The 22,307-nt window shown below is 40.3% G+C and overlaps 2 protein-coding genes across 8 annotated transcripts in view; one reads left to right on the top strand and one right to left on the bottom strand.

Annotated features, from left to right (window-relative positions):
- Nucleotides 1–22,024, top strand: part of EIF3J (eukaryotic translation initiation factor 3 subunit J) — a 40,976-nt gene extending 18,952 nt beyond the window's left edge. For 2 of the 4 annotated variants that reach the window (XM_073304530.1, XM_073304533.1), the window contains 2 exons: nucleotides 4,140–4,198; nucleotides 5,046–22,024. In XM_073304530.1, coding sequence (XP_073160631.1) covers nucleotides 4,140–4,198; nucleotides 5,046–5,208 — 222 coding nt within the window. In that variant the 3' untranslated portion in view covers nucleotides 5,209–22,024. Of the gene's footprint in view, nucleotides 1–1,832; nucleotides 2,881–4,139; nucleotides 4,199–5,045 lie in introns of those variants that run through there. The other 2 variants (XM_073304532.1, XM_073304531.1) reach the window with 2 other exon arrangements.
- Nucleotides 126–22,307, bottom strand: part of SPG11 (SPG11 vesicle trafficking associated, spatacsin) — a 65,854-nt gene continuing 43,672 nt past the window's right edge. For 2 of the 4 annotated variants that reach the window (XM_073304525.1, XM_073304529.1), the window contains 11 exons: nucleotides 21,001–21,745; nucleotides 20,014–20,156; nucleotides 18,426–18,624; nucleotides 17,499–17,636; nucleotides 14,252–14,385; nucleotides 13,443–13,550; nucleotides 12,586–12,754; nucleotides 11,587–11,675; nucleotides 10,790–10,945; nucleotides 8,730–8,881; nucleotides 126–7,275 (listed from right to left, as the gene is read on the bottom strand). In XM_073304525.1, the coding sequence (XP_073160626.1) occupies nucleotides 7,095–7,275; nucleotides 8,730–8,881; nucleotides 10,790–10,945; nucleotides 11,587–11,675; nucleotides 12,586–12,754; nucleotides 13,443–13,550; nucleotides 14,252–14,385; nucleotides 17,499–17,636; nucleotides 18,426–18,624; nucleotides 20,014–20,156; nucleotides 21,001–21,745 (2,214 nt within the window). In that variant the 3' untranslated portion in view covers nucleotides 126–7,094. The remainder of the gene's footprint in view (nucleotides 7,276–8,729; nucleotides 8,882–10,789; nucleotides 10,946–11,586; nucleotides 11,676–12,585; nucleotides 12,755–13,442; nucleotides 13,551–14,251; nucleotides 14,386–17,498; nucleotides 17,637–18,425; nucleotides 18,625–20,013; nucleotides 20,157–21,000; nucleotides 21,746–22,307) is intronic. The other 2 variants (XM_073304528.1, XM_073304527.1) reach the window with 2 other exon arrangements.

Genomic DNA, 22,307 nt, shown 5'->3' with positions numbered 1-22,307 from the left:
TTACCTCCTTGCATATTTGCACTGATTCTGTTCAATTTTTTGGCCTCTGTGCTGGAGTGGAAGTGTCCAGTTGTCCTGGAAAGGTGGGAGAAGCGTATATTTTAGTTAAAACCAGAAAACTAGAATCAGTTAAACGTGTTTATGGAAGTAATTTGAATCTTTATCCTCAACCTTTAATAAAACTAAGATCAATGTGATCAGAGTGACTTAACAGCAGATAACAGAACTAGCTAGCATGTCAGTATGCCTCTCTGGTGTGCCATACAACTTAAGTGGAAAAAGCATTAAGTGAGTGATAACACTGTATCAGATTATAGGATAATTGGTGCTTTGTGATTATACAGATTGTGTAAAATGTTTCTTGTGCAAAAGTTATAACATTAAAGTTGTGAGGGAATTGCATAGCTAAAGGTCAATGAGACCAGAATTTTAAAAAATAGTTAACTGAACATTAACTGGCAAATCCAAGCCATGCTGCCTAGCAGATAACTGAAATGAGACTGGTTTCAAAACTTATACTAGAGAGTTCTTTGAAGGAAGCAACCTGCTTCTGGGCCTTCAATGTGAATAATAAATGCTCCATAAATGCACAACTCTGCTACTTTCTACCCAAAATTGGTGGGTGATTGGAAACATTTTCTAGGCATGTGCTCCAAACTGCTCTCGTGGCAATGTACAATAAATGGTTTAGTTCAAAAGAAGAGTAACAGTGTAAACTTGGCTATAAAAATCATCTGTAGAGTGATATTGAACTAATTCTGCATTTCTAATAGAACTAGACTTTTAGTGAGATGAACTTCCCTGTCTATTTACAAAGCTAAGAGAAGGGCAGGTGCAGTTGTGGCTGAACGTAGTTATGCTGTTTGTGCTTCACTGCTGATTTTGGTAGCTGAGTTTCATCAGGATGCTAAACTTGGTGCTTTTTTTTTTAAATCAAATCTCAGATTTGGAGGTCAGGTATTTATTTCTTTGGTCTAGCTAACTTTTCTATTAATCCTTCTGTGCCTGGCACCTTTGCCCCATCCATTTACGAAGAATTTACCAAAGTGGTTAATGTTAGCATACAGGAAATAGCTTGCCCCTCAACTCAGTAACTCACAATATTGTAGCTCTTTGGAGTATTAATGTACAATATTGGAAGAAGCTCACAACGTACCACTTGTAAGTGATCTTGGCTGAATCATGTTTCGTTTTTTTTTAAATCAGCCAACCAAAAAGACCAGACCTGAGCAAAGTTTTTACCTTAAAACAGAAGAACCAGACACTCCATCAATTCACTCGGGATTTTGCTCCTGACTTTACGTGCTCTGATACTATGGTGATGGGAAGCCATATAAAACTCTACAATAAAGATTCCCACCAACTAAATCAGTAACCGTATAAACCTGAACATCTGTAATTTTGCATTTGGGAAGTGTCTCCCCTCCTTCAGGAAAATAAGCTTATGCTGCAGATAGTGTAATAAGTTCGGTGAAGGGTGTTCCAGTGTACCATAGAGTACATGCTGCTATTCTGATTATGGTGAGGCGAGTCTGCTAGACATAGTGTGTTTGCCATGAATAAGAGTTGAACTTAAATTCAGTTGCCTCTGGGGTAAAATTCAACAGCAGTAGTGCACACGCCTTACGTGGTAGGAAGTGAACACTTTTGCCAGCTAACAGATCAGAAGTACAGGGGAATTGAAGTGTGCTGTATTTAGTTCCCAGATAGGAAACTGTCAGGATGCTCGGGTTAATATTCTTCATATTTTTTACCAGCACTTCAGGGAAATTAGCATGTTACATTTAATACTGACTCTAAAATAAACCAAAGCTTTTTTGGTCTTTCCTCAGCAAAGTAAAGCCAAAAAGAAGAAAAAAGGGGTTGTGCCTGGAGGTGGTTTAAAGGCCACTATGAAAGATGATCTGGCAGATTATGGAGGATATGACGGAGGATATGTACAAGATTTTGAAGACTTCATGTGACATCTTTCCTTGTGTTGTCTTTCTTTTGCCCTTAAACATGTAGCACAACTTCTTTTCCTTTAAATTCTGCCAAATGCTACAATTGGAAGTGCAGTATCTTTGTGCTGGTTATTTAACTCTTTGACAGGGTGGTGCTAAAGCATTGGGATACCTGTGTCGTCAAGGGGTTGAAATGATGAAACTCCATTCCTATATAAATCACAGAAAAAACAAAATTCTAATAATGTTTTTAATTGTTGCTATCTGGTTTCATAGTAACAAAACCACTAAGTTGGACATGAATTTCAACACAGCAAAAGTTGTATTATTACCAGCACAGTTTAGTAATGCAGCCTTAACTGTACCTCCTTGAATGATTTACCTTGTGAACAAAAGCAGTTTGCAGCAAAGGCATGGTGTGCACTTAGTATTAAAATTGCTTTGTCTAAGTTAGAGCTTGGGTTTTTTAAAAATAGATTGTGAAGGGGACTGCTAACTTCAAAGTAAGGATACTGCACCTGAAAATTAATCACTTGATACGCACCCATTCTTTCAAAGCATGACATTTTAAAATAAAACTTATTTTGGTCAAAACAAGAAAATAGTTCCTTGTTGCATTTGAAAAATGATTTGTGGTATCTTGAGTATAAGCAGTTTACATTTATCTGAATATTTCTACTAATGCAGCTGTATGGGTTGGTTATTCTAACAGTTAACTGCCTGGTTTAAGTGTCTATCTGAGAACCAAATTTCCTTTGTTCTCATGGGCTGCGATAGAACTCTCACAGGACTTTACCATTTTCTTTCATTTACAAAAACCTGCTTAGCAAACTGCAACAGTTACTACAGTTGGGCAAATTGTTATGTTAACAATTATGACATCTGCAATGTTTTATAAAGCAACTAATTTAATAAAATCACTATTGTGAGGACTTCAGAGCCTGTGTATTGGGAGTACTTATTTTAGTGTTAACTAAGCTCTAGAACAGTGTTTCTGGGCCACATAGCTAAGCTGACAAGAGGAAAGAGGAGTCTCTTCAATATGAAGTGGCTGCTTGCTTCAGTGAGTGACCACCAGACAGCTTGTCCCTATAGTCTAGTATGCATGTCCCGTTTCTTGGTGTGGCTTACTTCACTGTTCCAAATGAATGAACCTTGAAATTGGCAGTATAATGAAACAGAACTGGGGCATGGGATTGCAGTGTATTCAGCACTGCGATCCTTTATTTGAAATCTGTTTCCACACCTTAGTTGAATCTAAAGCAGCAATTTAAAACAAGACATACTATTACACCCCACCTTACTAAAAACAATGGCAAGGAAAGGTTACAAAACCACTTGGGACATCATCCTTAACACTGAATTCAGATACATGTGCACAAAATTTTGTTTAGTTTTTAACCTTCATGTCAGGAATGTTAAGCCTGGGCTTAGTGGACCTTTGGAGATTTCCATATGGTGGGAGTTCATATCACTTGCCCCTTAACTAAAGGGCGAAAGAATGTTAGATGTGACATCTCTGCTCAGTCTGTAGTCTCAGGTCTTTCTATTTCTGCATTACACAGAGCTCCAGCTTAAACAAAACTGGAATTTTGTTAAGGGCCAGAATTGTAGTTTAAAACTATTTATTTAATGGAATGTCTGAAGGGCATGGGCCTGAATACTGTATGTAACCTGGGGATAGTTTATGGCTATATTAGAATATTTAATAGCAGGGATGTATGCAAAACCCCAGAGGGAGAGGATACAATGTCTCCCAATAAGCCATCTCTTGGGAAACATGGTGGGGGGTCATTGCTGGATAATGCCCAAGCTATGAGTTGGGGGGGTGATAATTCCAGGCTCCAGCCAAAGTTACAAGACTTGTTTTGCCAACCAAAGCTGGAAGCCTGAAGATCAAAGGACACTAAACAGTCATTACTGAGAGAGGGAGATGCAGCTGGCAGAGCTGTTCCTGGCAAACATGCTCTCTTGCATCTCTGCTGGAGGATCAGAAGCAAAGCCTGCCTTGTGCACTGCCGCAGGGCTAGAGCTTAGTCAGATGTGGATGCATCTAGAGACAAGTGGTGGTCAGAGGTGCAGCTAGCTCTACAGCCTTCATCCTTTTTATCTCAAGTGTATTTCTACATGCTCTGAAAGGCATTAGCATCATTCTAGCTTTGTGATCAGTCTTTATTTTCTTGACTTTTTCCCCAGTATTACAACTCATGGGGACTAACTGTAGATGCTCCACTACCTCCAAGCACAGTTGACAGGTATGTATCTACCTCTTGGGTGTCACTAGAATTTACTTTTGTGTCTCAAATTATACCAATTAAGATGGGTCATAATGCTACCTTTTTCTTGCTTAACCTTAAGGGTCTTGCTCTTGTTTTTTGGGCAGCCAATTTCTAATGTATGGGGGGGTGGTTTTGTTTACCTCATGTGACTTTAGTGTCACTTTAAAGATGTAGCCTGGATCTGACAGGACCTTCTTTAAAACATGGTTTGGCTAATAGGCATGAAAAATCCTCACTGTGTTGCTTTTTCTATGAAAAAATATTTTACCTGGCAGAGGCTGGCTGGCTGCTTCCTCATTCTACCTGTGGTACTCCCAAGTAACAATACTGCTTTCAGTTGCTCAGAAAAAATCTTTCAGAGATGTATGTGTGAACTGAAATTCAGCTGCCTCTGGGGTAGAATTGAAGAATGGTGCTTTAGGAATCAATGTTCAAGTTATTTTGTAGCCTTTATCATTAAAATAAACTTGAAAATGTGAACCAAGTGCAGACTAATAGCCCAAAATGAAAAGCAGTCACTCACCCCACTTAACTAAATTTCATCTTTAAGAAACATCCCACTTAGATGTCAACTGTTAAGATCGCTTTAGCAGAAATAGCCAGGTGTGCTTTTTCCAAACACAACTGCACCATGTCAAACAAGCCTCAATGCTGCAAACAGTTGTAGATGTACATACTTAATGTTAAGTATGTGATTAGTCCTCCTGACTTCAATAGAGTTAGCACATTGGGTTCTAGAGTAAATTCAGTTTTTATAGCCTACACAGTGCAGCTGTAGCATGTATTCTTTATATGTATTAAACCTCCATTTTTTAAATTTAAGAATGGAATGGAAGCAGCTGCACAACACACAGGACCTTCAAGATAATCTTATTATCCAATTAAATGCAAGAGCTACTAATCAATGGACTCACTGGATAAAGAATCTTCAGCTGGCTATTAATTACCAAGAAATATGGAACTCCAATAGTCAGTGTATCTGGTAGGACAGTCAAGGAGCAAATTACCAGAATCTTAATCATACAAAAATGCATTATCCTAGCAACTAAGACAAAATTGTCTGAAGCCTGCAGTGTGTAGGTGAATGGGAACACTGCTGAATAGGATTAGGCTACTGGATACTCTTGGCAGCTTGAGGAAAAGCTGTTTGCTACAGTTGGACAATTCTTCCTGTTTATGAAATGTGTGTACTCTGGGTTATGGAACAGAAAACTTCCAACCAAGACACCCAGCTCCAGAAATAGGTCTTTGCTTTTAAAATACACTGGTACAGCCAAAGGTAAATAGCATTTGAGTCTTACTGAACATTTAACTTAACCATATCTGAAGCCCTTCCTGTGCTCAAAGTACTTCTGGGAGTTAAAAAGCTACTCAAACGAAGACATTCTTAGCCCAGGGCGAGGAAGCAAATCCTGAGACTCTAGCCCTTCATTTCCCCTGAGGAGCTGCTCTGTCACAATGGAACTAGTGCAACTCAATGTGGGGGTGAATACTGAGACAAAACAGCCTACGGCAATAGAAATACTTGGTCCCTTCCACTAGAGCAGACTCAGCTCCCCTACAAACCAGTGTCATCAGGATCAGCGATGAGGCTTTTCCTGATGGAAGGATCATTCTTAAACAGCCTGTTGAAAGACATCCAAGCCCAGTTGTTATGTTTGATATTCCTACTACAGTGATAGGCCACCACCTGGGAATGCTGCAGACAGAACGTGTCAGAACACTCCAGGGAAAAGTTTATGAACAATAATGTCTAGATATTTTGGAACTATTCAGAAAACTGGAAACAGATTTCCCCCCTTTTTCCAAACACTTCTGGATAAGTTTGCCTTGAACAGTTAACTAGTGCACATGACTCCACCCCAAAGCACTCAGTGGTGATTTACTTTTGCATGTAAGACACAAAGACTAGGAACTAGTATTTAAGCAAGAGTTTCCAAAATGCATACAGCTGTAAAGAGGTTTATTCCTAGCCAGTCAATACCAATGCTAGAGGCTTTAAAGAATACAAATATAGCAGCAAACAAAACAACTGTATATGGTGAATTTGTGATAATGTGTGCACACACAACACCCGTAGCAAATTCTCCTTTGTTTCACTGGTAAAAGAAGAGTGTACTCTAAAAGCACATAACATCTTAACTCTCTGTGAACACAGAGGTAGTCCATTCTTGTCACTGACTATTATGGTATTCCTATAAATCTTACAGTGGGCAGGTAAAAATAATCTCATTTGCATAAAGCACTAGAGAGGAGTATCCTAGGCAAATTGCTTCCTCTGAAGATTTTGGAAAAATAGGCAAGAGACTTTTTAATATGAATGTTTCAAGTATTGTACTTGCACTAATGAACTTGTAAGGTCAGCAGAACATCTATTAGCCCATTTTAAACAGATAAATATTTGATCTGATGTTCCGTTTAAGTTACTGTAAGTACCACACATTAATTTTGCAGCAGTAAGATCCTCAGCATTCGGCAGTTTTTTGTTTTTAAGAAGGCTTGCATGCAATTCCTGCTAAAGCCAGTAATCCATGCCTCTAAATTAGCCAAAGTCATTTTAGAATAAAGTCTGGCTGAAATCCCAGCTGGCCAGAGCACCATCTTCTAGGCCCACCAAGCAGGCTTTTACAAAACATTTTGTTCAAGTCTGATTTAAATATTAAGAATTGTTTATTGTCCAAAACAACTTTAGGTTAATAGTGTCTGTGTTTCAGGGACGTTCAAAACAGTGCTAGGATTTTATAGTAAATTTCACATACTGAAGCAAATTTTTTTTAAGGCACCTAGCAGCAAGTGACCAGGAGCTGGACAGTGCAAGCCATGGTACTCCTGCTTGTCTGGGCTAGAATCTTCATGTCACTTAGGCTGGAATCTAATTTGCCAGCATATCCTTTAGACAGCAGCCAGTCTGCGCATCCTTCAAAAGCATATTTACCACATCATAGAACTTGTTATCATACGCCAATTTGTAGTACAGGTAGATGTCTTCACAGTAGGTCAGTAACGTCTTCAGATTTTTCTGAGCAGTCTCAGTTGGCTGGTGCTGTTTGACCCTGAGACAGAATTTTGTGTTATATTAAAAGGGAAGAAAGGGCAAGCTTACAAATAAGATTGACAAAGCTGAAGAACATCACATGAGATGGGAAGAAGTTCTGATATCTAAAGAAAAATGCAGGCTGGGGGTGGGGAGGGGGGGCAGAGGAACTTGTAGAGATGGTTCTTGGAAAGGATTTGTGTTTTGCTTCTCCATACTCTTCTGCAAAGATTATTTTAAAGCTAGACATTTGTTAAAGACAAAAAGCTGACTAGGTTATAAAGAGTTCTGAGCCCTGCAGGAAGTTCTCTCCACCACACTAAATGGCTGATAGTATCTGACAGCACCTAAGTGTGCGAAGTGCCTCACAATATAGTAAATAGCACATGGACTCTGCCACCAGGAGCAGTGAATCTCATTCTGTATATGATGCAACAAAGGGCCAACAGAACAAGGTTTAGGGAACCCAACAGAGGTGGCAACAATAACATAGGGTAGTTACTCAGCCAACGTGCTTTCACAGCATTATCTATGGCAGAGATGGCAATAGAATCCAAATGTCCTGACTCCCTGTGCTAGCCACACAATCCTCCTTCCCCTTCACAGCAATCAGAGTGATTGACATGCACAAAATGCCACACAAAGCAATTCTCACACCACCTCTGGATAGTTATTTTACAGATTGGGCTGGAGTCTGCCAACCTGCACGTGAGGTCAATGAGAAGGTACAAAAATGAAGATCTGAACTGGGTATGTGAGAGATGATTGAAACATATTTAATTTCATGGCATATCAGTAACTTCTCCTTATGACTATGCAATGGAAGAATTAGCTGCTAATTTCTTACACGTTGTTTGTGAGATCAATTAAAGAAAGAACACCACTGTTACTAGTTTCATTCAGGAAATAACTTTTTAGCTCAACAAAAACTAGTTTTGTACGTATAAAAACAAGTGATCTATGTTATGAACTGTCTTTAAGCACTGATGAATTAATAAATTAAACCTGTTTTCACACTAGCCTACAAGAGCACAATTATTGAAACAGTGTATCTACTGCCTTGAGAGAAGGTCATGAGAGAGAACAACAAAACTCAACTACAACTAGCATTCAGGGGATCTCCATGCCACTCACTTCGGGATCACCATTTTACCCCTCAGTGTTCCTAGATCTGAGGAGTTACCTCAGAGGCCAAGCTAGCACAGCTGCTCTTAGAAAGGAGGGGCAGGCTACTTTACAGTGCTGCTCCCTCCGGAGGGCCAACTGCATGGTTGCCGCAACACAACATGCTTAAGATTGGGAATAAGGGGCAAGAATCCCTCCTGAACTTTGCTCTCCCCAAGCAGTGTACTGGGCTGACACCACGCCAGATGACTTGTATTCTATAAGCGAATACAAATAAAACCACTCTCTTTGAAGTCAATTGCCAGAAAGACAAAAGGCATAGCCATGCAGGGTTGCAGAAATACTTACTTCTTCGCAATCTCCTCAAATACATTGGATTTGAGTAACCTTTGTTGCTTAAATTCTTCCAGGTAATTGAAGTCGCCCTTTATAATCACTTGTTGATACAGAACTTCAGCCCAGTCTGGAACAAAGTCATAAGCCTCAGACACAATAGCAACCTAAAAGGAGAACATGCCAGAATTACTGACTAGGATGGGCCACAAGCTGGTTTAACTGATGAAGCTTTCCAGCCATGTGGTTTTGCCTGCTTTTGTTTGCACTTTGGCAGTACTCAAGCATTTCAGGTGCAGACTGCCATGGCCTCTCTGGCTCAGTTCTTTACACTGTTGTCTCAAGGCCATTCTTTTAAGGAGGAACGCAAGGGTCACTGTGGAACTATAGATAAACAGAGGGATGTGGAGTGGGGAGTAGGTATGATGGAGAGGGAAGAAGAAACTTGAAAATAGGATGGAAATTCAAGGCTAGAAGATACGGTTCTTACTGAAGTTAAAGGGAATTTGAAGCAGTTTGGGGCCTTAAGAGTTGGGAGAAGAGAGAAAGGAGAAGATAGGATTTTGTAATAGACCCAGAAGATTAACATATAAACACATTCAAACATTAATATAAGAATGGCCATACTGGGTCAGACCAACGGTCCATCAAGCCAATTATCCTGTCTTCTGATAGTGGCCAATGCCAGGTGCCCCAGAAGGAACAAACAGAACAGGTAATCGCCAAGTGATCCATCCCGTCTCCCATTCCCAGCTTCTGGCAAACAGAGGCTAAGGGACACCATCTCTGCCGCTCCGGCTAATAGCCATTGATGGACCTATCCTCCATGAACTTACCTAGTTCTTTTTTGAACCCTGTTATAGTCTTGGCCTTCACAACATCCTCTGACAAGGAGTTCCACAGGTTGGCTGTGTGTTGTGTGAAAAAATACTTCCTTTTGTTTGCTTTAAACCTGCTGCCTATTAATTTCATTTGGCGACCCCTAGTTCTTGTGTTATGAGAAGGAGTAAATAACACTTCCTTTCTCTACACAAGTCATGATTTTATAGACCTCTATCAGATCCCCCCCAGTTGTCTCTTTTCCAGACTGAAAAGTCCCAGTTTTATTAATCTCTCCTCATACTTCAGCCGTTCCATACACCTAATCATTTTTGTTGGCCTTTTCTGAACCTTCTCCAATTCCAATATATCTTTTCTGAGATGGAGCGACCACATTTGCACACAGCATTCAAGATGTGGACGTACCATGAATTTATACAGAGGCAATATGATATTTTCTGCCTTATCTATCCCTTTCTTAATGATTCCCAACATTCTGTTCACTTTTTTGACTGCCACTGCACACTGAGTGGATGATTTCAGAGAACTATCCCAATGACTCCAAGATCTTTCTTGAGTGGTAACAGCCAATTTAGATCCCATCATTTAATATGTATAGCTGGGATTATGTTTTCCAATGTGCATTACCTTGCATTTATCAACACTAAATTTCATCTGCCATTTTGTTGCCCAGTCACCCAGTTCTGAGAGATCCTTTTGTAGCTAACATATAAACACAGAGTAGCAGGTCCCCTTGACATTTCTTTAAGAACATGGCAAGAGGGGGAAAGAAAGGACAAGACATGGCAAAATAGGGGTCACTGAACAGCCAGTGAAAAGGTCCAAAGGCCACACAACTGGGAAACATATTTTGTCTGGAGAATTCATCTCCTTTAACTTTGAAAACCAAAGAGGCCAGAATATTCTCACTTCGACGTGCTGTTGGAGGGAGGGTCCATCTCTGGTGTTGAAGTGCTATTGGTTCTCTTTAAAAAGTCTTTGTTTCTGTCTGAGGTCCTTCTTGCCTTAAGTGAATTCCAGAAGCTGAGAAGGAAAATGCCTTTTCCCATTGGCTTCCCACACTGCTGGGGCTACAGGTGCTGTCACCTGCCTGTAACATGGCCACTGCCACCAGCTGTCTTTATTCTCAAACATATTTTCTATTATAAACCTGGGGAGCAGCATTTCACCTTGTGAGCCTTTATAGTGCTGTGGTGAGTGAAATGGATGCAGCATCCCTTACTCAGTCACTTTACCTGGTAGAATCTGGGCAGGGACATGATGCAATCCATCAGGTTCTGTCTGTTCAGGTTAATCAACATCGTGCTCTGATTCGTGTTCAGAAAATGAAGCTGGAGGGTTATCAGCTTTGTCAACCGGTTGCAGCGCAAGGACTGGCGGATACAGGAATCCTAATTCAAGAGTCAAAACAGAAAAGCAAAACCAAGCTCCTGGCGTAACGTTTCTATCGGAAAGCTGGGGTGCATGTTCCCAAGCACAGCTCCGGGGGCTTCAGACCTATCTTAGTATTTTGTCTTGTAAATCACTGCAGTTGCTTTGATTAATCACTTTTAATGCACCTATATATGAAGCCCCACTCAGCAACTCAATTTTATTGTAATACGTGGAGGCCAGTCTTTAATCACACCTTTAATACTGTTCTATTTTCCCTCACCCCAGATTAAAACGGTTAGCTCAGCACCAAAGCCAACTGATTCTCTCCTTCCCATGAGATGAAAGCTTCTAAATTTAATCCCAGATACTAAATGCTGAGCAGGGAGCAACAAGTTACTCTTTGATTCAGTGGTCATGTGGATAAGCAGGCTCAGGTATTAGGCTCTGTCAGAGGGATCTCTTTTGCCCCTGCCCTGCAATGTGGCACATCATGGGTGGCTGCTTCAAAAGCTCCTTTTCCTCTCCAACCAGGATGGGTCTCTGAGCATCACTCCCAGGGAAGCTCTGCCTACTATTCAGCCTTAATCCATCTCTCAGCCTTCCTTGGCCAATGCTGATAATTAATACTTTACAAAGTTCCAATTCCATCTCAATTTACCTTAGAATAACTTTCGGCTGCATCAATAAAGAGTGTCAGAGCTTTCATCAACAGTTTCTTTAAGTTAGGCACATCTCTGAGAGACTCTTCTGAAACAGAAAAAGAACTTTAAAACAAGCACCCAAGGCTTTTACAGCTGCAGCAGCAGACAATATGCAACAAACACTTTTGTAACTCACATTTGAAAATTTCTGTCTAACGACATTTCAGAAGGCAGCAACATGCCAAAATACCTTAGAAAGCATCTCATGCGCTAACTCTGCACAAAGCATAAGAAATGCTGCTCTGCTGTGTACAGAATAAAATTCCAAGCAATTACAATAATCCAATCAGGAGTTTTAAAGGCAATTTGAAAACAAATACAAAATATCCATTTGCTTTTGTCATGTGTGTCGACTGCCCTCAACAAACCAGGTTAAGGAAAGCATTCAACAGAACTCAAGTGTTTTAGATCCCTTTACACCCCCACTGGGTCTTGTTCCACAGTGACACTCCTGCATGCTCCATTCATTATGACATCAGACATGCATGACATGCATGCAACCACTGGAAGTTTAGGCTGATTAAAGTATCTATTATACCTACAAAGGTAGAAAATACTTTGAAAATGGAATAATGTCCTAACACACTAGGACGCACCTGGTTAGTGGTGCTAATGGGGTTTTCCACCAGCACAAAACCCAGGACCACCACAACTTTCTGGAAAGGAAGAGCAACAAAATAATACCTCTGAGCCTGGCTAGTTGGGCCACTCAGTGCATCCTGCTGATGGAAATGGATTTTTCCATTTTTACGTGCAGGTCAGCAGGAAAGGCAACTGGAACTGTGTTTACTAGCCATATCTCACTTAAACAACAATGCATCTGACAGAAAAAATGCCCTTAATTTACAAAGTATTTTAAATTAAGCCAATTTTTTATTATGTACAGCGATGCAATATGCTTATACGAGAAGCTATATTCAAACACACTTAGTCTTGGTTCCGTAATTCCTACTCACCCCATGGTTGAGATTCAATGAGCTTAAGCTGTATACAAGCAGCTGCCTCATGATTCTCTCCAATTTCTCGACACATGCTAAAGCACAGGGCTATCATATTGTGCTTTTCACTGTCCCCTGGCCGACAGCGCTTTATGTAATCCAGCAGAGCTGTCTTCAGCGTTCCACTCTGGTTAGGAGAAAGGGCATCAGAACAGGCATTCAAAAGAGTTGTGGTTTTGGTTTTTATTAAAAAACTTGCAAGGAAAATCAAATCCAGAACAATTTTCAAAAAAAGTGGTCAGCACGCCACCTTAAGTTTCCCCTCAAACATTTCAACACATAATGGGAATATGATTAAAGTATCACTGAGAATAGCAGACTCCTAATTATACTTAACAGAATTGCTAAAATCTGGCAGCCTCCAAATTTCTGTATGTTTAATTGTAAGTCAGCACTCTGTAACAGAGTATCTATCATGTAAAACACAAAGAGGGTCCAACCTAGCACAAAATATATAGGGTCCTCCAAATTTCTATTACTGAAGTTGAGAGAAATAGCTGTTTTCCTTCCCTCCTGCACTGATTTTTACTGTGTCTAGGACATCATGAGACAATCTAAGCTGTTAAAGTAACCACGTGAGTCTCTTTATAACTATATGCAAGAAAGAAGAAAATATGGTAAAGTATTTCATTTAAAATTGTGATTTGTATTCATCAACCATCTAAAGACATTCGCTTTGTAGAGTGAGATTTTAATCCCAATACTCAAATTATTAAACTCCCCAGATAATGTACTGGCAGTGAAGGTATCCATTTTTTCACTCACTCTCACTCACACACGTTACTGGGTTTTTTGGTTTTGTTTTTTGCACCTACCGGGTCCAACTTTTTTCTCATAAGCACTTCAAAGTAATGTTTCTCATGCAGCAGATCGAATATGTACGTCATTTCATTATATCTTCCAATACCAGTAAGGAGTCGGACCTTTAGAGAGAACGGCATAAAGATCAGTGGATGATGGAAAATCTTATCTCACAAAGGAGCAGCCGTGTATATTAGGGTTAGTTTGTTCCCTTTTAAAAATTTTTTAAATTTTTTTGTTTGTTTTAAAAGGCAAAATGATCAACAGCCCAAATAACCACCCCCCAAAAAGTAAAGCTTTCCATCACGTGCAATCCATGCAGTGAGCTTTCCAGTCCCCTCCAGTAATTCCAACTTGGAATGATATCTCATGTCACTAAGCTGGTATGTTTCAAGTCAGGTGCGGCCTTTATTAAGCAGCAATAGAGGATGCAGGTTAGCTTGGTAATGTGGATCATTGCATTTCACAAAACAATGTCTGACAAACCTTGAAACTCCAAAACCAAGACATTGCATGCTCCCCACCCCTCCATTCTGCCACAGCCTCATCCATTTTTCTAACAAACTATTATGGTGGTCCCTTTGTGATGTGGAAACCTGGCCAGTAGTAGCTGTGATCATCAGGCCACAAAACACACATCACAAAGGTAACAACCTTTGGGCTCTATAGATGTAGGCTGGACAAAGACCAGTGACCTAGAGATGAAAGCTTTGTATTCCAATTCCATGAGCCATCTAGTCCACATGCTCACGTGGTTTGCTACCATTTGCATGGAGAGCTGTGTACAGAGTGTGGTTAGCACAGTATGGTGATGGATACATACCACAAGGCCGAACTCCTCATTGGGGGCCAAGTGTGCCTCAGTGAGAAGTCGAGCAGTTTGCAGGACTCTAATAATTCCTTCCATGTGACATGTCAGACTAAAGCAATTATGGGCCAAAATCAGCAGCTCTGTAGCTAGAGAATGAGAAAATGTGGGTGGTTCAGTTAACAAGCTGAGGAAGTTAGTCATTGCATCTCTGTTGAAATCGCTGCTAACTCGGCAGATGATTTACCATTTTTCAAGTTACAAGCACTAGAAGTGAATCAGAGGCATCTACTAGCCCTTTACAGCTTCTGTAACTGGACACATTCAGTCTGATTCAGTTGCTGCTAGAATCTGACCCTTTGGATTATTCTCTGCAATGTGAATATAATCCTTACAAGGAAAGGAGACTGCTTGACAAATGCACAGCGTATAGACCAGCCACCATCATACCAGGTCAGTTCTCAATTTAAAAAGGTAAGTGTGATGGGATCTACCCCACACAGGCGATGAGAGGGCTAATGTGGGCCTGAGAGGCCAATTAACACCACATGGTTACACCTGGAGGGTGGCCAAGGCCCAATTAAAGATGAGTTCCAGCTGGGGGAAGCCGAATAGTTTCTATAAAGACAGGATACTCAGAGTAGGAGGTGGCTACAGTGAGAGAAGGAAATAACTGCAGTCCTTCTCGGAGCAGTACAGAATGGACCTGAAGAGAAACAGAAACCACCAGGGTGAAGCAGGTTTGAGTGATAAGCTCTGACAAAAGGGCAGGACCTGGGCCTACAGAGAAAAAACCCAGGGAGGCATTCAACTGAAGAGGAGCTTCAGGAGGGTGTTTACACCCTTGGACAGGCCCTGATGGGAGAGGGCATCAGGGTGAAGGAGACTCCTGGAGTTGGCCTGAGAAGAGGCCACCTGACAGGCAGACAGCCTTGGGATAGACAGGAACGAAGGATCCAGAGTAGAGACAAGACTCCCACGAGGTAACTCTTGAGAGTCAGCATTCTGCAGAAGAATAGAGAGTTGCGGGAGGGACACAGGATGGATTAAAAATGTAAGCACAAGGGAGGGGGAAGAAGTTGCTTCCACTGTAGTTTGTGTTTTGCTTTTGAGTTTGGTAAGAAGTCTCCAGAGGAGCCGTGGGGCCACTACTCTGCGTGGAACAGAAGAGGAGCCCTAGGGGAACGAAAGACATTATATCAATGTCTGTCAAGTGGGACACTGCCCATGTGGGACACTGACACTGCAGAAGACGAGAGACTGTGAAGTGACCTGGCCAGAGGTCCAAGTCATGAGAAGAGAGACCACAGAAGGACCGGAGTGGCAGGGGGTGGTAAATAAAGACCTGCTACATCATGTCCAGCCATGAGACGGCGCTGAAGCAATAAGTCCATTTTTCCACACTAAGATCCAAAGTTTTGCATCTTGGTTTGAAAAGACCATTCATATATTTGATATACCAGGTGGGATTTGAGATGGAACAAGTTCACTCATCCACAATTTAAAATGGATTAAATGTATCCATTTGCAGATAAACCATTTTACTAGAACACAGATGAAAGATTCACATTTGGCTGATTAATGGGGCAGGGTCTGGAAGCAGGAAACTTGGTGTTTTACTTTATGAAACATTGTGGGGTGGAGGAGGGGAGGAGATACGATTTTATGTATGTATCCAGGCTTGTGTGACAGTGTCCTTCACTGTCGCACCTGAAACTAGCCAGCAGGGAAAAGGGTTAACCATGGACTCAGAGCAGGGATATAAACAGGTGGCAGGGGAAGAGGATGCTCTCCCCAGGGAAGAGAAGAGCTAAGAAGGCTCCCAGGCACAGACAGAAAAGGAAATGGGAAGCTATTTTACTTATCCATAATCATTACACTGGAATTACTCTGGTGACCCAAACTTAACACCCCCAAGGTGTGCAAAAATGTGTTCAAAAAGTTAATAAATGACTAGCCTATTATGAAATTCTTTTTCCTATAGAGAATCGGTTTTACTATACCATAACAGCATCATAACAATGGGATCCTGCTCCATGACAGCTCCTAGGCACCACCACGATACAAACACACACACGCTACTTTGTCACTCATTATAAATGTTAGCTATTACACCACATAAATGACAAATACATGCAAGGTGCATCATAATTTAAAACCTTCACCAGCATGTAATCAACACATTTCAGAACAAACTAATCGCTCATTCCCATTCCATTCATAAAAATGTTGTTCTACTCCAATACCTAGACATTACACTTGGAAAAGCTATAGAACTCTGGCATAATTGAATGTTCCCTGGGACTTCTTTTAAAGTCTGTACCCCACATTTAACAGTCAGTATATGAAAACAGCATTTGTCCTACATCGTATCTCCAAAATAAGGGGGCAAAGTTAAGGTTGGGTGACAGTGCAAGCCCCCTGGGATAAAAGCGACTGATGAAAGATAATATCGAAGTGGAAAACTGTCTGGATCTTTTAATTGTTCATTCTTTTAAAAAAATCTAAAAAAAAGTGTTGGGGGGGAGGAGGTGTAATTAGCTGGATTCTATTGTAACACACTTTCAACCTTAACTTTAACCAAGATTTTGTTTCTGAATAAAGCTCTTTTCAGGCTGTAGATTACCCCAACGTACTAGAGAGGCTATGAATGGAGATCTTCCAGTTGCACCTGTGTTAATTTTAGTAATCTTTGGGACAGAGAACTTTCACTAAAATCCTTTTTCTCAGAGGTACATTTTCAGTATTATAAAGGATCTTACTTAGCCACTGCTGGCTGGCTGCTAAAAGTATCTTGGCTACATTTTGTAAGCGTAATTACACCATGCCCATGAATGGACAGCTATACAACGGGAGTGAAGTTTTAGCCAAAGACAACCTATAAATATTTAGCAAAGAAATATGTAAAATACCAGGCTGCTAAATCACTTTCCTAAGAATTTGGCCAGAAGACTTTTCTAAATCCATCCACAAAACTTTAAATAACTTATTGACTTGAAATTTCCAAGCTATTAGTTCAAGAACTCCTCTTCAGTCTTAGAGAGGATAGTGAATTCATGTATGGATGCCCTAGGCACTTATGCTTTGATCTATTTCTTATGAATACATTTTGAAATCTCTCTTTAATAATTTTTAGCAAAAAATCAGCAATGAATATTCCCCTCACCAGTGCTCCAAATACTTCATGATGTAATACAGAGCCCAAAATAGCCAATGTTATTATAATGCTAGTTACATATAGTATTATTTGCTATTTACTTACTGCAAGATAGTTCCCCACAGGGTACAGATGAAATTTTATCCAATAACTTCATGCCAACCAGTGTATGATCCTTGCACAATTTGGCCAACTCTAGGAATGCTTGAGTCTCATCTGCTGGGTTCACAATCTGCTTTTGCCCTGTGCATATGTGAAAGACACAGACAGACAGTTATGTTACAAACACTAATTGTTCTTGGAGGAAAGGTGAGCTACTTTTATGGAAAACAGCGTATCCTCTTCCTGCCTGATGCAGGGGCTGGAACTAAATAATCCAACAGGGCCCTTTTAGTCCAGTCATTTATGTCTAAAAGTCACACATCTTTTCTTTGCCAGATCAACCCAATACAAACCCACTGCATGTCTATATTGTTTGTTACAACTAAGACTGGTTGTTTCTTATTCAAAAATACATTGACTTTGTCACAGCTAAAAAAAGCCTCCCCATTTATAGAAAATAATTCAAACAGATTCACATCATTTTGAGCAAAATATCATTTATTTTGCCAGGAAAAAAAAAATCTTTAAAATACCAGGCCACTCTCCCATTCTTGCCTTTGTAAGAAATTAATGGAGGAGTCTTGTCCACCAGTTGGATGGCTGGAGTTACAAAGGCCATGACTTGTTATTTAAAAAAATTCAGATAGCACATTTTTTGCTATTAAAAGTCTTGTTTGTAAGAGCCTTAATTAAAGCAACAAAGCACTGGATACAACAAGGTAAACAGTGAACAACACTTAATACATTAATAGAGCTTTACAATTTCAAAGTATTGCCTAAATGCTGAATACTATAGTTACCACATATACACAGTCAGCAAGTGTTTTTCAAACACACACACACACACACAAAATTTACAAACTAAAAGTTTTTCTAAAAGGACTTTAGGTGCATGCAGAGGTGAAACACACAACAAACCACCATCATCACCTTTTCTTTCAGAAGATACCAGTAACTCCTGCATGATTTCTTCAGCCACAAGTTCTGCCACAGTTTCAGACTGGAGACCCTGTGTTTTGATGAACATCTGGGCTTTCTTGCATCTGTCAGGCTGCTGCGATGAAAGGATCGCTCGAAGCACCTTTTCAGAATCATGGGCTGATATTTCACCGTAGGAGCAATTCAGTTCCTAAGAAGAATACAGCACATTTAAAAAATGCTACATAGAATATCAGGGTTGGAAGGTACCTCAGGAGGTCATCTAGTGCAACCCCCTGCTCAAAGCAGGACCAATCCCCAATTTTTGCCCCAGATCCCAAAGTGGCCCCCTCAAGGATTGAACTCAGAACCGTGAGTTTAGCAGGACAATGCTCAAACCACTGAGCCCTAGAGGAAAATGCGCATGATGGAGTAGGTATTCACCAACAAAGCTCTATCATATTGAAAACTCAATGCAAGGTTATTCAAAATCGTGTGTGAAAAAGCAGATGTAGGTCTAACTCATCTTTGCACCAATCAATATTGCATTGATTTGTGTATGTTAACTACTAAGGGTTTGATACAAGAAAGCATTTTAACGTTTAACTTTTTGCTTGAAGTAAATGTGTGCTGAACAGCTGTCCTGTTTCTTAATTGTGGACTGTATCAAAACAGATAAAACATGCTTTCATGAGCTAGAATTTTCTTGTTTTACTAAAGATCATTCCACAGTGTTCACTGATGAGATTTACCTTCTCACCGCCAAATAATCCCAAAGCCTCAATACAAAAGATGCAAATTCCAGCTTAAAAAGAATACTACATGTAAAGATAGATAGCCCCTCAGAAAGAAGAAGTAGACACTGATGTGTCCAGGATTCTAGACTAGATACACTGCTGGTTTGATCCAGCAGCGCAAATGCTATGTTCCAAAACTAAGGGGCAAATCTTGGGGAAGGGACAAAGAACGTGTTTAGTGGTTTTGCTCCATGAGAAAACGTCTGGAGCAGGATCCTCTGCCCCAACCTGTACAGCTGGGCTACAGCCACACATGAAGGCCACAAAGAAGAGGAGCAGCAGCAGATGTAGCCCACTACTTTTGCCACCCCTGGGGTTAGCCCGGTGGATCTGCATAATCTTACGGGCCTACCTGCAAACGTCCCTGTAGTAGAGAGCTGCCATAGAACAGAGGGTTTTAAATCCACTCAGGTTTTAAATTGATGTTAGGCCTTCTGAAGGCAACATAATTTTTAGACTTAAAGTACCAAAATGACTAATAAATAATTTATTTTTAGCACATGATAAAATAGGTCAATTAAAGAGACATAGATAGAAATTTGGCTTAATGAAGTAAGATGACAGATCGGAAGGGTTTTGTTCATTTCAATACTTGATCATATCTAGGATTTGTCTGAGTAGTGGGCCATGTTACCATTTGATAAATATCCCCCTTATTTTTCGTTTCAGCACTCAAAAGTGTTCAGGAATGAATACCTCGTACATTATTGTGTGACCTCACAATAGCTTTAGTCTCCATAACTCTGTGGGTTGGCTTGAGACAAGCAACATTATAGTTTTGGTAAATGTTGCCAGACACATACCTTCGAAAGCTCATACAAACAGACGACTTGTCTGCAGTAGTTTCTCCCATGAACACACTCATCTATTAGAGTCGTCAGACTGGTCATTACCAGATCATCTGGAGATGGAGCCAGGACATGTGACCAATTTTCTATGCTTGAGGCTGGAAGCAAAGTGAATACTGAAAATGCACATCTCAAAGGAAAAAGCACACGGGTAGGGCTTGTCAAAACAAAGGCTCACACCCAGAATAAAACTTTAGGAATCAGGGCAAATATTATGTGCTAAACTTTTTCAATCTTTAAAAACGGAACTCACAGTATCTGTGAAGAATGGGAGAGGTACCCTAATGAGGTTTTAGGAGATAAGCATCATTAAATAAACACCACACAACACAGTATTATCAAATACAACATTCTTAAAGCCATCTGAATACAAGTGTATAAAGCAGCCCAGACAATGTTCAGCTATCTTTCTGCAGCCTCAAAATGGGAATAATACATTTTGTTCTAGCAAGAAACATTCTAGTTCTAGCTAACAGATTACAGATTTACTAAGATTGTGTGCCCATACACTCACATACAGATGACATATAAGATGTTATCACTATTTTTTCCACTATTAATAGAAAACAACGTTCCCTTATAACATGCAAATATTGGGAAAAAATGTACTAATAAAAAAATCTTCCCCACACTGCAGCACTAGAAACTACAATCAAGCTTATCTAAAATTTGTATTCCAAAAGCAGGAATGTAGATTAGCATTGTGCTGTCCTGTAGCACTTTGGCTGAAGAGAACTGCAAATCTATTAAGAATGGATATTCAAAGGATGACATGAGATTGTTTATAGAATAATCTTGCCTGAAGTATATAAATTCAGTGTGGGATGATGTTAGAAATTCCCCAGAGATTTCTGGGGAAATTAATTTTGTTACACAAAGGAGGAACCTATAGAAATCTGACAACTTGTCACATGTCTGCAGCTGACTGCTAGGATTACTTACTGCTTTGTAATCTTCTGGGCTGCGTGTCTCTCTCATCTGCTGTATCTCCCACCAGAAGAATAGCTCGAATATCTGGGTGTAAGCTGTTTAGATCAGCCTCCCCTGAGGCCAGTGCTCTGCAGTGCAATACCAAAGAAACATCTCTGCTATAAAAGTGAAAATACCGGCAAACACGGCTGGCTTCGTGTATGCTTCCTTCATCTAGAAGACGTCCAATCAGAAAGCGAAGTGATTCTACCTCAGCTTTATCCAGAATGTTTTCAGACATATCTTGGAATGCAAGGCCATCAAGTTGTAAATATTTTGATGTATTCAGAGCAGTTAGCTTTGAAAAGGAAAACTCCTTAGCTAAGCTATCAAAGGAAAGTTCACCACTCGCTGAAACCTGGTGAGAAAATCTTGACTTGACCAACACATCGTCTCTATTTAAGGTTTGTTGTGCAATGCAACAAAGCCAGATCTGTTTCTCTATTTCTTCCAATTTGTCCAGGGTCACAGAGTCACTCTGTGCTAGCCAGTGGCCAGCCAAGGTAAGCAGCAGGTGTTTCTCCATAATGCTGTTTACCTTCTCATCAGCTGAAGGTTCAGACACTGCGTTTGCCTCCGCTAAGAAAAAGGCAGATGCTGCTTTGCTGGAGACGGAATTTCTCATAAAACGGTCATGACATTTTTTCCAGAAGTTAATTCTAGTTTGTTTTTGATGCCACGGTCCAATGTGCTCTAAGAGATGTAAATCTTGAAGTACCTGCACAATTCATAAACGCCTTAAAGGACTTATCCTACAGAAACAATTCTCACTTCTTGAATAAACATGTACCAATATTAGAACACCACAATACTGAATTACCATCCCAGGCTGTAAAGTACTCGGCACACCTGTTTTTCTGGAGAAATAAAAGTAACAGAATGCAGCAAGTAACAAAATGCCACCATTTTACTCAGCACAGGATTCTAAAAGTTTAGATGACTAGCAGATAAACTGAATAATATTTCAAATTAGTTTCAGAGTAGCAGCCGTGTTAGTCTGTATTTGCAAAAAGAAAAGGAGGACTAGTGGCACCTTAGAGAGTAACCAATTTATTTGAGCATAAGCTTTCGTGAGCCACAGCTCACTTCATCGGATGCATTCGATGAAGTGAGCTGTCGCTCACGAAAGCTTATGCTCAAATAAATTGGTTACTCTCTAAGGTGCCACTAGTCCTCCTTTTCTTATTTCAAATTAGGCAATTTATGCATGCCATTTCTAGGTCCTTCTGGATGGCATCCTCATGTTGGTGAAAAGTTAACACTTTTGATACCATCAGACA

Source organism: Lepidochelys kempii, chromosome 10, assembly GCF_965140265.1.
Source record: "Lepidochelys kempii isolate rLepKem1 chromosome 10, rLepKem1.hap2, whole genome shotgun sequence".
Lineage (NCBI taxonomy): Eukaryota > Metazoa > Chordata > Testudines > Cheloniidae > Lepidochelys > Lepidochelys kempii.
The sequence above is the reverse complement of the archived record's forward strand: the minus strand, read 5'-3'. Positions and strand labels throughout refer to the sequence as shown.